The following is an 18,127-nucleotide window of genomic DNA, read 5'->3' as shown; positions in this document are numbered from 1 at the left end:
TGGGGACATAACTCCCCATTGTTTAGAAAAAATTAAATTTTTTTTAACATTTATAAAAAAAAATTGTGAATAATTTTGCTTTTTTCGAAGTTGGATAACCCCCATGGTTCAACTCTAATATTACCATACCAATAACCAAGCGATGTTTTGATTGGTTGAACATGCCCAACCATTTTAGATCAAGTGATTTGGCTTCTCTTATTATTGGTTAAAATTCAAACATCTTTAGCCCCTCCTTCGTGGTCACGTGACATGAGATTAAATTTTTCTCTCTCTATTATTGGAGTCAATGCACTGCAGGACCTCATCTATGTATTATTATTAGATGATTGGTGTCATCAGCTTGAAATCATTATTGAGAAAACTTAGGAATTTTTGTTGAATCAAAAAATAATAAGTTTTTATAAAGATTCCATGGATTAGGGTGTGGTAACTACAACTTCATTGAGATGTGAATATTCGTCTGTTAGAATATCCAAGTGTTTACATGTTAATAGACTTGTAGTTGGAGGCGTACACCATGTGAAAAGCACTAATGTGATGTAGGAGCTTGAGTGATAGTTCATTAGACTTGAATAAAAATCTGAATATCTTCCAAGCTAGTGGGTAATGCAGTTTGACAATACTCTAAGAATAGTCAGAATTATTCGAAACTTTCCGACACATCTTTAGATTACACATACTAGTTTCGACAGCATTGCATCGATCTGCAAGGCCTATAGTGAAAAAAGAAATTTATTTGGAATTATTAATCAATCAGAAACTCCCAAAAATATTTGATACATCAGAAGCTCTTATAATCATAAATAAATTTTATTATTGACAGTTCCCAAAATCACATATTCACTTTTCGACTATGAAGAAAACACAAAGTAGGATGTTCTAATAGAACACCTTATTTCAAAACTAGCTGCGAAATCTACAACATTTTTATATTTTTCCATAATTTCTGCGTTCTACATTGTAATACAATCAACCAATATCAAACAAAATTATATGTGTCCATATTATTAACTGAAATCTTCAAATAATTTGTTTTTCTAATTCCTCTTGCATTTCTTTTTCCTGTCTGACTTGTATCCTCTTCAATGCTCTTCGGCATTCGGCAACTTCTGGAGTATCAGGTTTATGAAGTTCTTCAAGGGAACTCTCTACCCAGGTTTTGTAAAAACTAGGTTGATTGAAATAATGAAAAAGTCCTACTGGAAACATTATATACATTCCCATTTTGAATGTCTCCAACTTCCAACCGCCCATTTTGTATTTTATTATTCCAAACAGTTAGATTTCCTTTTCATCACATCAATTTGAAATATATTCTTTTATATTTTTCTTCTGATAGATCAAGGTTATGTCATAGATGTTCTGTTCACAGACATCCTCAATCAAATGTTCTTTAATTGATGCTGGACTCTTATATTTACATTTTGTTGTACGCAGTGGCGACGCTAGGGGGGGCGGCCCCCCCTAAAATTTGATATACTAAAGCTTAAAGATTAGCAGAACTATAATTTTGCTTTACTTTGCCCCCCCAAAAAATCCGGCCCCCTCTTGGCCACCCCTGTTTTTGAAAGCTGGCGTCAAGGTCTATAGATTTAGACAGTTTGTCTCGTAACTTTCAACCAATCAGAGTCAACCATTCGAGACGTCACCTGGTTTACACATTCAAATAAATAACATTACATTGCGATGAAATCGTTGGTTTTCACGGATTTTCTTATTAGTTTAATCGCATACATCGTTTGTAGCCTATCCTAAATAGTCTTTAATATCTTCAATCATAAAATAGCTACGATGAAATATTACGAGACAACCTGTGTAATCTACAGACCTTGAACCTGTGTAATCTATATACAGTCCATTCAGGAATTATTGACATCGAAGTAGGCCATGAACGTCTAATCGCGGCTTTATTTCTGGTTACAAAAATATCACTAAAAAATGCTATGGTTCATCATAGAAATAACCAGTTTAAATTATTTTCATAATTTTTGTATCCGAAAGATCCTGAATTTTCGAAATTACGATTATTACGAAGGGACGCATACAGTCATGATTCCATAAATTGAAATTCAGATTATATAACATAAAAATATAGTGAAATGCTATCTCATTTCAAGGAAATCCAATGAAGAGATATCTATTCATTTAAGAGTCGCCCATGAAAGATCCCATTGAAGATCATTAAAATATGCATATTCCTTTTCACCAAAGGCTCTTCAAAAATTGTTGCATTACTGATGGACACTGGATACCAACCTGCTTGCAAAATTCTTATCAATTAACTCTTATGGATCATTTTAACTGTGGTGTCTCAACTGGTGAAGAAAACAGAAAAAACTGGTTGATAAATTTAAATAGTGTAGCTTAGTGAATGGAAGAGCCATATCATAATAAGACAGAAATAAAATTCAAAGAATCCATTTAGTATATGAAAAATTTTGACATCACAGTTGTACTGTAACTTTCAAAATTGGAACCAATTTATCAGCCGATGTGTAAATTACTTTCTAAAAGTCACTATTTATTGAAACTGTTCATAACATGAATGATTGATTAAACTTGTATGAGAAATATAGGTACTATTTGTACTCAAGTTTTCTGTTTTTTATTGAAATGCTTTTATACTAGTTTCTGTTAAATTACATAAATTATTTTGCCCATAACAGCTTTAACTCACTAAAAGCATTTTTGCATGAAATCATTTTTAATTTGTGAATTTCAAAATTTTATTGCATTCTATTATTATCTTCAAGTGGGTAAGAGGTGAAGAAATTCTTGGAAGTTACTCTTCTGAATATATTTTTTTATTAAATACTCAGTAAAAATTCTATAAAGCAATTGGAATTTATTAGATTTTTGGATTACTCATTGAAGAACAAAAAACAGATATAACAATGCTTAATTTCAATATAGAATAGAAATAAACTATAGATGCAATGCCAAGACTTTGTTTAACAATCCAATTATAAAATAATTCTCTCTTCATACATTTATATAATTCTCATAATCACCACTGTCAAAACAAAACATCCAGGTAAAAATCTAAATATCCAGCATTCAAAATAGTGCTCCTTCTACTTTTACCCTTGAATATACTTGAAAAACATTCTGTTTTCTTTCTAGAGTCCACTGTTGAATAATGTTGGCATTTTCAAATAACCAAGTTTCGGTAATTCTTTACTTTAACGCTCCCTCGTATTTTTCAGTTTTTTGTAATTTTTCATTGATAATGTGCATTTTACAATGATTCTTTATGTTTATCAATAAGAATTTTCCTTTTATTAACTGTTTGAACTTGTAACCAATTAAGTTTATGTAATGTTGTCTTTGATTGATTAAAATCCAGATGCTTTTTGGTCAAATTTCATCCAGGCTGATATATTGGTTGCTTTTGGCTCGGCTTTTGGAAACAATCAAATCATTCAATGATTCCACTAATAATCCAGGCTGTAATGACTTGCCTTCTTCTTTTTTCAAACAGTACTGTGAGAAATACTCAAATAAACTAATCAATGTGTGTTTGAAATTGATACAACTTTTAAGTTTCAAAATTTCTTCGATCAAAACCATTAACACAAACAAACTGAAATCTAACCTCCTGTCAATGACATTTCCAATGCCAACCCGAAATCTGCAATTCGAAATGTTACTGAATGAGCCAGTACCAACTTAATTTCGATTTTCCAAAGCCACCCGGGATGTCAATAATTCCTGAATGAACTGTACCTTGGTACGGGATGGGATCCTATATGGATGATTGGAATCATTTATAAAGACCTTGTATTTCGTTCCTCACTTTGAAGTAAATGACAGGTTTTCCCCGTTTTTTCTTTTGATCAGGTCTAACAAAACCAACAGCGCTGACTTTTCAAACTAGCCCATGGTTGTAGTGTGAAAATTCACAGAAAGTATAGTTTTGAGAACATTTATTGACGGTTCCATATTTAAAATTCCAACCTCGTTCTACTTTTCTAATTCGGAAATAAAGATTTGGATTTCTAATATTATCATTAATTACAATTCATTGTTTAGGAAAAATATATTGACAAAATTAATACAAATTTCAACATAATTACATTCAAATAAGTTTAAAATCAATGAATATTTATTCGAATAATTTTCAACAAATTTAGAACAAAAAAAAAGATAATTAAACTGTCTTGTCTTTAATTTGTAAATAATATTCTTATAGAACTGTAAAACTTTGAGTTCTTTAAATTACAGCAGCATGGCAATTTGCCAATTACTAAATACAAAAAAATTTCAGTGTAACACAAAATTAAACTAAAGATGGAGATATATTAAAACTGTATACTATATTCTTGAAAAAAAAGTAACTCACAAAGTTCTACAGCAATTTGCACATAGGGTATTCAGAAACCCTTAATCAAGTAATAAATATAATATAAACTGATATAACAATGACAATAACACACATCAGAAAAATTCATCACTTCATCTGTTTATGGGCATTTATTACAATTTTCATCAATTTATTATAAGGCAATATTAGCAGTTGACTTACTAATTCATCTACTTTACCATATACACATTTTACAGAAAATGCAACTTGAACAGCTTGAGCTAACCTATTTAGGGATTTTTGTAAAGGCTTATGATCAATTATTTCATTCAAATTTTTGTTCTTCTTTTTCAAATTTGATACATATGACATAATTGATTGAATTATATTACAAAGACTTTGAGCTGAAATAGCTTTAGGAGGATTTGTGACAGGTATTTGTAAAATACTTTCTAATAATGCAAGATGAAGTTCCCCATAAAGCAATGAGGTCTGGTTATATAAAGGTGCTAGAACGCACCATTTTAGAAGACCCGCAATTGGAGTGTTCGATTCCATTGCTATAGCTCCAGAAGGTAATATTGGTGGATTTTGTTGGGCTGCTATGCACAAAGAATTATTGTTTGAAATCTGAAAAATCAAATATGAATTATGTGAGATGAAAAACATTGTAATTTGTATACTATGAATTAATATATCCTTTTTGGCTTGTGTTATAAATGAACTGTTGGAAATTGTCACGTAAGTGAAAATATACCACTTCCAGATAACTTCCTCTCCCTTCAATATATTCTGGTATGCATGAGAATATTGAGATTCAAGCAGCATGAGGCAAGTTGTACAAAACTATTTACATAATGCACAGCATCTAGATGTGAACCTAGTCCAGTTCTGAAAACAAGCGCTCAAAAACGACATTTGTTGTTTCCACAACTCACGGCCCACTTCGAAAAAAGCTCTGGTTCACATTTCACTCAATACGTCCCGGGCCTAACCAATAAAAACACGTTTTTCCTTAAAAAATCGACCCTATTTTCAGCATAGTCACCTTCAAAAGTGACTACAACACTCCTCTAACTTTTCAATACCTTTTCAGGATTTCAGAGTTTCATCAATACATAAAACTCGTCTTTATTCACTTTTCAAACAACAACAAATATAGCGTCACTTTTCTTTTCATTATCTCGATCCAGACCTGACATGTTTTAAAGATTGGTACTAACGAAAAAAAAATTGGTATGGCACTGGCGGTGCCATCTGTGCGCCAGGCCTATGAGTTATTGAATTACGTGTTATATTTGTATGGAAAAAGAGATATTCAAGTATATTCTGAACTCTATAAAATATCGTTCAAAAATCCTTTGTGAAACTTCATCAACACAGAATACTTAAGTCTGCAGAAACAGATCTAAATAAAAATCTGCCAAGATAGACCTAGGGGTGGATAAACCTCATCTTTTGTCTAACAACACTTTGTGGAGTTTCTACATAATGGATCACGTTTAGATATGATAAAATGGCGTAAAGAACTTCGCTTCTAACTGCACAATTTTTTTTTGTGTGAAATATTATACGGTTAACGTTTGCAAGCCCGTAGATTGGCTCAATTGCAATTTTGGAATTCAAACATGGTAGCATGTCACTTATTGCATGATTTATAAGTGTATAAAATAGAATAGAAATTGTCTTTTACGTCATTTTTGGCTCTTACACTTTTCATAACATAAACTGTCAAAAGATTACATTTCCACTAAGATGTCTAAAATAAGGATGTGTTGACTGATTAGATTTTGTTTAGATCATTTTGGCAACTTGGTTCAGTATAGGCCCCCTTTCTTTTTTTTCTTCCTTAAGATGGTGCTATTCAAAAAAATTGAGCAGCATCATTTTAAAATTCTCATTTGTTCTGTTAGAAGTTGATTGACTTTTGATTTAAACTCAAAAGGACATTGACAGAAAGATGACGTGAGCGCCATAAGAAACAATGCGGAAATCAAGTCAAAAGGGACCATTCCATTAAAATCCATAAAGACTAGTCGCCACTTTAATCTTAAGGTCTTTCAAGAGTAAGTGGGCACACCAGTGTTTTAAACATCTTAATTTCCACAAACATTTCTGAAGTAATATAAATGAAAAGTCAAGTAGGTTTGTGTTTATAATGCAACTTCTACTCTAGTATTGTAAGAGCAACTGATTTATGATACTCACATAATCTGTTACAGTTTCTAAAAATTTGTACGGTGGAAATACCATATTTTCATCTTTTTCAATGAAATAATTCTCAGCTGATGCAGTTAAAAAGTTTGCAACAAATTGAGGAGCAATTTCAGGTAAAGCACTCAATTTTGAGTTTCCAGATGGTATTAAAACAAAGTAGTCGAAAACTATCACATCAGCTAATTTACAACTTATCTCGGAATTGTTTCCCAATTGTTGCATCCAAGCAGTAGCAGAAATCAAAATACTAGCACATTGAACTCCTGCTGCAATAGATACAAGCTTTCCCAATACACCTATGCGTTGATTAGCAGTAGTTCCTGTAAAGAGAGATAAGAAAACAGTATTTCTCGTAGATTCGTCTTCCAAACTTGTGAAGTAATTGAAAAGAACCATAATCAGTTGAAGTTCTGACGTTGGTGTTAGAGGAGTAGTCCGCTTATTTCCTCTTCTGTCAATTTCATAAAATAAAAATTCAGACATAAGAGCCAGACAAAAATCCATGTGTTTTATATTGGTTACTCTTGCACACACTAATTCGCCTGCAAATATGAAGATAAATGTATTACCAAATCTATGACTGATAGAATTCCAAAATGTTTTTACAACAATTTTCAACTAACCAATCCTTACAAGAGCTTCTTTTGCACATAGTGGAAATTCCAATTTTCGTAAGGATTGTTTCAGTATTATATCTGGAGTTACAGACATTTTGAAGCATTGGAAATCTTTGCAAACGATTAATAATTTTCACAACTATCTCCTTCATAAAGTTATTAGTTAAGAAAATACTCTAGGTTTGAAACGACTAAATTTTGTGTATGAAATCCTGTTTAGTGTTTATCACAGAATACTAAATATATAAGAAGTGCTAACGCCGTGTTAAATCAAGGCAACAATATGGCCGATATTTTGTCCGCCATCATGTAGTGTAATATGGCGGGAAAATTTGAATATGAAGGTATGACAATTCATTGAAATTGTTGGAATATTATTAGTATTTATTTTAGGTTATGTTGTTATAATTTCGAATTAAAACAGAAAAATATCATCGAAAAGTTTTATTTATCAAAGGAAATTTACATATTTGCTTAAAATAATAATTATTTATAAAAATCAATACATGATATACATTATATTGGGAGATTTACACTATACCTGACTGAAAAAAAATACCTATTTATACCTACTTTATGAAATTATATCTGATGAACAACTGAATTGATACATTTCTGAAGCAATATTCAAATTTCTACACATACATGAAAGATAAAAATCTTCAGTTGGTTTATTCTATCTTCCTGCGTTACAGTGCTCATTTCGTAATTCACTTTAATTATCACAGGTCCTCTTTGTTACTTCATTTTCAGCTCATTTGGAGGTTGTGGATATGAAAAAAAAAAGATTATAAATAGCGATCAATTAGTAGGCAATTCATTTGAATTTGATATGATAATTCTGGATCACGTAGATGGTTATTGTTAGAATCATTGATATTTTCCATACAAGAAACATTTGGGGAAGTTCTACAATCATAGGGCTGTTTATCATAGACCTAATATCCATGGACGTCGCGTTAGAGAGAGAAGTCGGGAGAACGAATAAGATGGAACATCGGAGGGCAGTCTGTCAACTCTCTTGATTTATTGCCCTAGAGAAAGAGAACAATATACATCTCTTTCAACTCGAAGAGTTGAACCACAGACTAGTAATCTGTGGTTGAACGTTAAATCGTTATTCCAAATTTGAATTTCGATAATCATGGATGAATGAATGTTCTCTTTTATCTAATGAAAATTTTCTGTAGCACAATCCTTTTCGAAATGAAAATATTATTCCGAATTTGCTTCTATTTAGTCTCATGAAAAATATTGAGAATTTTTCTACCTGAAGTAAAAGAAATATTACCAATTCAAAAGATGATTGAATCGAATATTACTTATCTTCACCTATAGCCAATAAGAGTATTGCTGATTCCTATACGCAATTATTTATATGTATATTATATTTCCTTGAGATATTAACGAGTCCAACTCATTGTTACATTAAATCCTGTTCTGTCCCCACAATGTCAGAAAGAAGTATGGTCTAAAATTTCTCAATTTTCCTGATTCACATGGTAGAAGTTCATCCAAATATATGCCATATTTTATTCCATCATTGAATTAGGCAAATCGAAATGATAAATATAAAAAAGTATGTAAATTTCATTCTATTCAGTTCATAAAACATATAAATAAATATCATGTCTTTATATCTTTCAATCAGATGATTTTGACATTTGACCATCTCAGAGTAATAAATCACCTATTTTATTGCTTTTAGGTTCTTCACAGATTGCCCTCAGTAGCATCTCTGTTCGAATCAAGAGAAATCATATATTCTTCTCTCTCTAGGTCTTTCTCCTCTACGAGCTTCTGAAAAATCACGTGACACTCGGTCCATGGATATTAGGTCTATGGTGTTTATATACATCTTTATTCACAGACATAGACCTAATATAATAATATTAGGTCTATGTTCACAGATAAGGCAAAGCTGTCAATGTCAAAGAAAGTAGAATCACAGACCAGTGGTAGAATATCATAGACCTATCGGTAGTATGGTCGACTGGGAGGTTGACTGTGGTGTCGAGGGTACCGGGTTCGAATCCCGGCTAGGTCATGGTTGTTGTGCATGTCTGGTGGTGGTTAATGATTTTGATAGAGTCTTATAGATAATGAAATGATCGTTGTGTAGATGGCCAATGTAGCCTAGCACATATAAAAGTAAAAAAAAAAAATCATAGATCTAATATCATTGATATTAGGTTTATATAGAATATATTAAGACGTAGCTGCGTAATTAATGGCAAAATGACGTAAGCCCCGGCAAAATTCGCCAGGGCAGGGATCCCACTTATTATCTTTGATTATCAACTTTAATAATTAGTGGTGCCAAATTTGTGAAGACAACTAATCTGAATTGAAGAATAACCTTTGTGGTCGAAGATCGATATTTGGCATTCCGTGGTGGAAACAATTATTCTATTCTATTATTATTATTATTCTATTCCAAAAATCTCTAGACTACCTCGGTAGTATGGTCGACTGGGAGGTACCAGGTTCGAATCCCGGCTAGGTCATGGATGTTGTGCTTGTCTGGTAAATGAATTCGACTAATCAACTTGAACCTGGGTAAATGTCCAATCGGCGAACCCAAAAAAAAAAAAAATCCAAAAATCTCTGATGTTTCATATGTTGATGGTGTCCAGCCCGGCACATTAAAAAAGATAGAAGAAGCACCAAATATCTCTGTGTTATTTGACATTTGCTAAAACTTTTTTCTGTGTATAATTGTACAAATTTTCAATTCTCCTTAATTTAACTTTTAAATTAATATTCATGCTTCAAATTGAATATGTATGAGTACAATGAAAATTCATATTTGTTTTAAAAACAAAGAGTAATTTGAAACTTTTTCTGGATTAATAATATTTTTATGTTTTGAAAGATTTCATTATTTTGAAAAACATCAGCTGTTGAATCATGTAACTAAAACACCCATGTCAAAACAATATCAAAAAATTCAGTGAATGGCAGGAAAAAGAAGGTAATTAAATTCATTTAGCTATTCAAGAAATTTCAGAATTTATGGTTTATTTATAGTTTTAGGTATGAAACAAATGGTAAATCGATCATGATCAATGAGAAAAAACCATTTTATTCTTTAGACAATATACAACTCCGTTTCCTGTGTCCTAATGATTTAAATGAAGTGAGGTCACTATGCCGTGATTGGTTTCCTATTGAATATCCTTTTTATTGGTATGAAGCAATCACATCATCTAGTACCAGGTATGAGCATCAAATCCTTATTCTTTATAATTGTTATAACAAATGTCCTTCTATTGATACTTCCTTTAAATGATATTATTCAAACTATATCTTACTGGGGCTATTCCACTAGATTGAAATATACTATCAATCAAATCTGATTTAAAATTTCTCAATAGAAGCATTCCAACATTACACGAGTGTAATTGATTCATGTTTATACCAAATGATCAGTGAAAACATAACTAAGTGATATTTATAGAGATTTAATCTACCTTCATATGTTGAGAATGTACTTTCTTTAAATCTTTTATTTTTCTTCCCGTCATCAAACTAGTCATTCCGTTTGATAATTTTAAAAACATATTGTAATTATGTGGCGCAATATATTTCAATAATATTCCATATTGCATTCACCAAGCCTGTTATTTCTGTAAATTGTGAGAATAAAATATCTAACACATTGTCCAGGTTTCTCGAAATCGAATCATTTTCATATCAATTCAATCATTCACTTTTTTCTGTCAGGCAACCCAAAATACACCCTTAGAAGTGTCAAATTATACTATATGATTTTTCGCTTGGACGGTGGAAAAAGGATAACCTTTTTTTTTTATTCTTTCGAAAATATTCTGTTGTATTAAACTAATTTGAGTTGAGTTCAAAGCAAGGTTGAATAATGCTTTTTATTCATTAGATGAAGTTTATGATTTCAAGATGTTGCATAATTCAACTATTTATTTTTAAATTGTTTATGCTCTGTATGTGACATATTTGTCATTTTATTATTTTGATATATTTATTATTTTTTTCATACATTATGTGTTTTATCTGTCGGATAAACTGTATACTTTGACTTGTGTAAGCCATTTGTGTTGCATTGGGACTATTAAATTCCATAAATAAATAAAGATACTATGATGCAATCATTTGGACAATTCCTTTTCTACATCGTTTTGAGGGTAGGGGGTATACATAAGCGTGTTCTAAATGATTCGTTCTAAATCTGATTTGCATAGAGAGAGGGGGAATGTACTCTCCTCTTCTTTCTAATTGGACTTTCATTATTTGTGGAAGAGAAATCATTGTGGCTCGTTCGGCATTCTTTTACATTTATTTCTAATTTCTAACGTGTATACATAAAAGTATGAATTTTCATTTATAAAGATTTTAACTCATACACTGGAAGGTATATACAATTATGTTGAGCCATCATACAATAAATTTTATTTCAATCATCATTTGTTGTCATTGCCATCAATAATAACAATTTAATGGGTCAACTATCTAGATCAATTTTGCAGCAGGTACTATTCACTGGCTGCTGTTTACAACCAAACCATCATAGGATTAATTGTAGCTGAAATTAAGCCATATGAATATTTTATATTAAATGGAGAAGATAGTGGAATATTAGCGAAATGTTTAACTGGAAATTCTGACATGGCTTACATACTTTCTCTGGGAGTATTGAAAGAGTATAGAAGAAACGGTATTGCAACTTTATTATTAGATTCATTACTTAGTTACCTGATTTCCAATGAAAGAAGAAGAGTAAAAGCAGTGTTCCTTCATGTACTGACCACTAATTCAGCCGCTATAATGTTCTATGAAAAAAGAAGGTGAGTAGAGTAATGATAATAAATTGTTGAGAATATTTTTTAATAAAAGTGAATTTTAGATTCAAACTTCACAGTTTTTTGCCATATTATTATTGTATAGAAGGACGGTGTAAAGATGGTTTTATGTATGTACTTTACATTAATGGTGGTCATGGTCCCTGGACAATTTAATATCCTTTTCATTAGTATCATTATTTTTCTTTTATAGGGCCTTTTTTTTCTCTATTTGATTCATTTTCAAACAAATATTTGAATGTTTTCGATCTAAGAATAAAATTGAATATACACAAATTCCATTATATTGATTTGGAACAATGGAATTTTGTGGAAAATAACTTCCTATTTTACTCCATAAGTTCAAACTAATAAATCAACCTTTCAGTGATACGAAAATTACATCAATCATTCTCATTATCATTATATTTAGAAATGTTTTCAATTTTGCAAAACCATGTGTCTTTCATTTGAATTAATGAAACAGCAACAACCTTCGACTCTCAAAATAGCTTTTTCTGCAGATGTTTTCCTTAACAAAGCTTACCGATTATATTAAATTCTTGTGTGGCAAATTAGTGAGTGGTGGTGGATTTTTCCCTTGGCTCATGAACAAGGCAATTGAGTTGGTGTGGCGAGAAAACAAATGCCAGACTGAGGAACATCAAACTGTGAACTAGCCTCATAACTACAGAAAACCATTTCTTATCTTGAAGAATAATAAATGACATTTGTTGTAAGTTTGTACATAGAACATTTAATATTTTACTATACTGAATTCAATATATCACAGTTGATTTCATTATTCTTTCAAAAGGTACTTTTCGAGAGCACATAGCGATTTGTGATGATTGTTCTCAAAGAAAATCATTTCTTCGATAACACATTATCATATGTTTATTACGGTTACACAAAGGAGCCTAAAATACTTGCTTATCTTCTACGATAAAATTTGTTAGAGGAGCGAGTTTATATAGAGAATAATTTTTTTTTAAATATAATTTTACTAGTCATTTCAAACTTATGTCATGGAAAGTACAGTCACAAATAGGACCTATAGTTGAAGCATGTTCTAAAATCTCATTAACATCACCAGTAAAAAACAATTGAATTATCCTACAAACAACCTATATCAAAACTTCGAAATGTAAAAATTTAATAGTGTTATAGTCTATTTTCAAATACATGCTTCATATAAACTAAAAAATTCTTCATTTTGAAGGAAATCTACAGATTGACCTGAACTACATACATATTTTAAGTTAATATTGTACCTACTTATTATCTATCAGTAGCTTGATCAGCACTCATATATTTATGTTTACCAGTCTGTAAACGGCGATATTAGTGTCTGATATGCTGGTAGATATTAATTCTTTAAATTTAATCACTAGCAGTAAGTGTTATTAGATGTTGCACCAAATGTATGAATGTAACGATTCCAAACTTTGTCCATAACAATTAAGTTATTGAATCTAAAGTTTCGAGTCATTAACCTTCAGGCATATTTTCAGTTATACCCAATAGAACCTAATTAAATAATTCGTTATACTCTCACGCATTTGTTTTGAACATGGCATTATTTGAATATAAATCTTTGTGTAATTTTTTAGGCTAAGCTGAATGCCTACTCGCTGACGCTTATGTTGAAACGAAAATATTGTCCACACAAGGATTTCGAGACATCAGTAAAAACCCCTTTTACACTATGCTTTTTTTTGTCTATTTTCATGTCTATTTCTGGGTTGAATTTCTCGCAGATGTCTGGCATTATTATACTACCAGTAAACCACATTACCCTATGCCTCTTTCGTGTATATTTCTGGACTGAATTCCTCACAGATGCCAAGCATTATTACATATTAGTCAACCCACAATTTCTATTTTCATGCCTATTTCTGGGACGAGTTTCTCACAGATGTAGACATAGTGTAATTTTGAACTGCCTGTCATACATTTTTCCATCGAAGGTGAATTTCACTTGCATTTACCTAATTTCATTTTGGGAACATGTATCGGTCATTGATATTTTTTTATCCAATTTTTAAATTCGTCAGTGAAATCTATTTCCAGTGATATTATATTCCCAAATAATTTTGACCACTATTAAAATTACAATTTTTTCTTTATCACTTCTTATCTAATCGCTACTTCTATCAATTTAAATCAGTGAATCAAGAGCTATATTTATATTCCACGAAATACATTATGTTATAATTATTTGCATAACAATATATATTATTACAATATTATTTATAAATGCATTTTGTTAGTATATCAATATATTTTGAATAATTTGGTAGTTGATAAGATTTAAATCTTGAACAGTTGTTAGAATGAACAGCTGGTAAGGTTTCCATCCCAATTTCAAATTATATAATAAAAATAGTTATGGACAGTTTTGAAAATCGTGAAAATACCAATAATTATAGAATATTACTTAAAACAGAGTTTTCTCCCAGTACAAGTACATGACAGAAGTTGTTTATTTCAATTTGATATACAGTTAGAAAAATTGTCACATTGTATGTGAGAACGGATTACTTTTATTTCCAAAGCGTTATTTAATATTGGGATTATTCTCCAAGAAAGTAAATCGGTAGAAATAATTTTTACTACTTATAGCAATTTTTGTGATAATGCCATTTCAAATTTAGAATAATCCCAATGAATAGATATTCGTCTAATTTTATTATGTTCATTGTCAGGGAACACATCACTTTTTTTAATAGACAGTGATAATTATTACCATTATGAATTATTGCCAGCTTTATCAATATTTTATAAACATAAATGTATATCAATACACATTGTATCAATTCATCAAATGTTTTTATTTGATTTGATTGAAATATATTTATTTAATCGTTTATACTTGATGATGATCTTCAAAACAAACCCTTCAATCCCTTGAAATATACATTCAGGCAAACCTTGACTATCACATCTGAAAAACCAATTTTATTATTTTGCTATCATTAATTTCAGAAACAAGATGAATTAGATAAACATGGTACTTCTCACAATTCAAAAAAAGGATGTGAAATATATTGATTAGATTATGTTATTGCGATTAAGAAATCAATTTATTGGACAGTTATACCCTGTTCAAGACTTGCTTTCTTTTGAATCATTGATCACTATTAGATAGATAGTTTAAGAAATCAAAAGGAATTGATTTTGAACCTTTGACCTAACTGAGAAGTTTGAAATGTGGCTTTTGTTCAAGATAATTCTGGAGACTAGGCTCGGCATGTGCCACTATACAAAGGATTCACCAATCAACGGCTTCATTTTAAATTTTCATTTGTTCTGTCAAAAGTCGTTGATCTTGTTGATTTAACCTCAAAACACGATAAGACGACGTGAGTGCCATAGGAAACGATGCGGAAATCCAAGTGGACCAATACCATTTAAATCTTTCTCTCCCTAATCTTTGAGTGTATCTATATTCTATACTCAAACATTTAACTCCAATAAGGTTGGTCCCTTCAAGAGTCGCCTTTCTTTAGGGTTTTTCAGGAATAAGTGAGCACACCAGTGTTTTAGACATCTTGGACCTAATCCAACCCTTGCCCCTTCTCAACGACGCCCATGATAGTGTGACTGCAAATCCCCTCATTCCTATTAAAAATCAAGGGGTTATACTCACCCCCCATTAAGGGTTGCAGTTACGGGGATGCGAAGAGCGGAAAAATTGTTCCTCCTCGAATCAGAAATTGACGGGTCCGAGGTTTTCGAAGTTTTCGTTGGACCACACTGTATATATGCAGGGAGTAGACGAAATGAGCTAGGATCAAAACGGTTAAGTGCAATTCAGTCAGATCTACTTATCTAAGGTCTGATATGTGAGTACGGTGATGGTCTGCCCTGTTTTCCGCGCGTCTTGATCGGTACCGCCTAATCAGAGTACGACCCCACTCCTCAAGATGAAGAGATTTATAGGGTGGTTCCAAATAAGAATTAGCTCTCAATACGCTCTATTAGTGTGACGTCACACACCGCCATTTTTGGTTCTCCTGTCACACTAATAGAGCGTATAAGGAACCCGATGGACAACCTCCACCTGAGAAAGACGTGTCTGCACCACACCTCTGATTTAGGATGAACACTCATCTATGGACGTATATTGGCGCAGCCGCCAAAATGAGGCTCGAGTAGAATAGGACAGAATACTGCGTAAAAAGACACCCCCCGTTGATCAGAAAGTCGGCAATGATCGACCCCTCTCCTCAAGAAAAGGAGTTTTGCCCAGTGGCCCCGAAGGAGAATAAGCTCACAATACAAAACCCGACGGACAAACGTCAATTGAGAAAGACGAGTCTATAAAAAGGTTTCGGACTGAAAAGTATTTCGGCGCATCCGCCAAATTAAATCATCCAGGGCCTCACTGGAGTTTGACGCGACGCGATACCCATAACGCCATAACTCGGGCAAACAGAGTCACCAAACACTCCCCCGCCAGTACCGACGGCCTACCAGAGGAGGAGGTGTGCAGGTATACTTTGGAGGGGAAAGCACAAACTTGTGAGGGCGGAAATGCAAGGCCCAGCGTGCAAACGGCTTATGTCCGATCAAGACGCTACTCCCACAACACCGCATTAAGAGAACCTAAAATAGGTTCAACTTTTTGGGTATAAAGTTGCTGAACAAACTTCCTCAAGGCTGGATGGAACTAAGCAAAGTTTCTTTCAAACATAAAATGAAGATGTTTTTAACGAAAAATGTATTCTATTCCATAAAAGAATTTTTAGATTTTAAATTTTATATTTTAGTGCACTTATAATCCGTAAGCCAGTTGCCATTGTGGTTTTTTTATTGTTGTTTTTATTGTGATGTATTGAAAATTTATTGTATCAATTTTTTTTTTTAATTATTTAACTTTGACGCACCTTGTAAACTATTGAAGGTTAATTTGATTTATTCGTGATGTTTAAGAGCAAATAATTCTATTCTATGAACGAAAATGATAGTTTCCCTGGGTAATTTCAAGAAGAAAAAGTACTTCAAATATGGTCCCTCAAACGCTTTGTTTTCGAGATACAGGGAGTTAAATTTGATTTTTTTTCAAGTTTTTTTCTCAAGCATCTGTAAAATATAAGATATTCAACTGAAATTTGATGTAGTAGATGCAGAGTTTACATCACGTGATATGCCAATTTCGATTGCAAATCTAAAGGGTGATAAATTTCTTGGGACAGTGTCCGCTTTTATTGTCCTCCAGAACTTTTTTTTTTTTGGTAATTGTAACCTGATAACAAACTTTCTGGTTTCTTGTAGTTTTATCGTATCTGCTTCTGATTTCGAGAAAAACATTTCAAACTATTCTTCCAAAATCCTCGAGAAAACTCAAATTATCATAAAAATCCAATCTGGTACAAAGGATCTTGGAAATTACAGCAATAAAAGGTTGAAGTAAAGAAATGTATTTGAAAGCGGCGATTTGTTGAATTGGCTTTTGAATAATGTTCCAATTTTATTGTGTCTTTATAGAGCTTTTAGGAATATTGGACCATAATTATTCCATAAAAATAGAAATATGTCATTTTCAGAATCTGGTCACCATGAATCAGAATTTTCGATTAATAGCACTAGAGTAAAATATAAGTGGTCGAAATCATAATGCGAAATATTAAAAAATATCGAATTTGATACTATCGCTATCTTAGAATACAGGTAGAAGGAACGGAAAGTAAACATTTGTGTTCGATCCCGAACCCGAATACAAGATAGATGGAAGTTCAGTATCGCCAATCACAATCGAGCTAACCGATTGTGTGTGCGCATAGGCGTGGAGAATCCTGATTTGATTGTTGAATGCATTATCTGGAATCCTTCTTTCATAACTTCACAATAGCTAAATCATAAAACTGAGAAAAACATTGACCCTTTTGAAACACGAAAGAATTTTTATGAATAAATCACATTGTGAACTATTTTTGAGCATTAATTGACAATTTCGAAAATAATCAAATAATGAGTGACGAATGTTGGCATCCAAACAAATGCACCAGTTACAAGGCGATTTCCGTTCCTCTTATTAATGTTCTGAGATCGGTATTGAAAATATCGATATATCGTTTTTTTTGCCCATAATGCCCATCCCTAGGAGGGGAACGGCTCGGAGTCACTCCTGGGAGTTCCAGGCGGCGACTGGAAATCAATAGGACAAC

General features: G+C 32.0%; 2 protein-coding genes across 3 annotated transcripts; one reads left to right on the top strand and one right to left on the bottom strand.

Annotated features, from left to right (window-relative positions):
• Positions 1–4,027: 4,027 nt before the first annotated feature.
• Positions 4,028–7,359, bottom strand: LOC123672310 (uncharacterized protein C7orf26-like). Its single transcript, XM_045606385.1, has 3 exons — positions 7,147–7,359; positions 6,515–7,065; positions 4,028–4,936 (listed from the first exon to the last, which is right to left on the bottom strand). The coding sequence occupies exons 1-3, from the start codon at positions 7,232–7,234 to the stop codon at positions 4,454–4,456; spliced, it is 1,122 nt and encodes a 373-aa protein (XP_045462341.1). The 5' UTR covers positions 7,235–7,359; the 3' UTR covers positions 4,028–4,453.
• A 2,276-nt stretch (positions 7,360–9,635) lies between these two features.
• Positions 9,636–14,824, top strand: LOC123672311 (N-alpha-acetyltransferase 60). 2 transcript variants are annotated; one of them, XR_006746247.1, is made up of 6 exons: positions 9,636–10,114; positions 10,171–10,359; positions 11,643–11,960; positions 12,020–12,130; positions 12,502–12,690; positions 12,772–14,824. XR_006746247.1 is itself a non-coding variant. In XM_045606386.1 (5 exons), the coding sequence occupies exons 1-5, from the start codon at positions 10,098–10,100 to the stop codon at positions 12,632–12,634; spliced, it is 768 nt and encodes a 255-aa protein (XP_045462342.1). In that variant the 5' UTR covers positions 9,642–10,097; the 3' UTR covers positions 12,635–14,824. The 2 variants fall into 2 exon arrangements, 1 of the variants encoding a protein (XP_045462342.1); XM_045606386.1 differs by having other exon boundaries at positions 9,642–10,114; positions 12,502–14,824.
• Positions 14,825–18,127: the final 3,303 nt, after the last annotated feature.

The sequence above is a fragment of the Harmonia axyridis genome, chromosome 2, assembly GCF_914767665.1.
Source record: "Harmonia axyridis chromosome 2, icHarAxyr1.1, whole genome shotgun sequence".
NCBI classification, from domain to species: Eukaryota; Metazoa; Arthropoda; class Insecta; order Coleoptera; family Coccinellidae; genus Harmonia; species Harmonia axyridis.
This window is presented reverse-complemented; position numbering and strand designations above follow the sequence as displayed.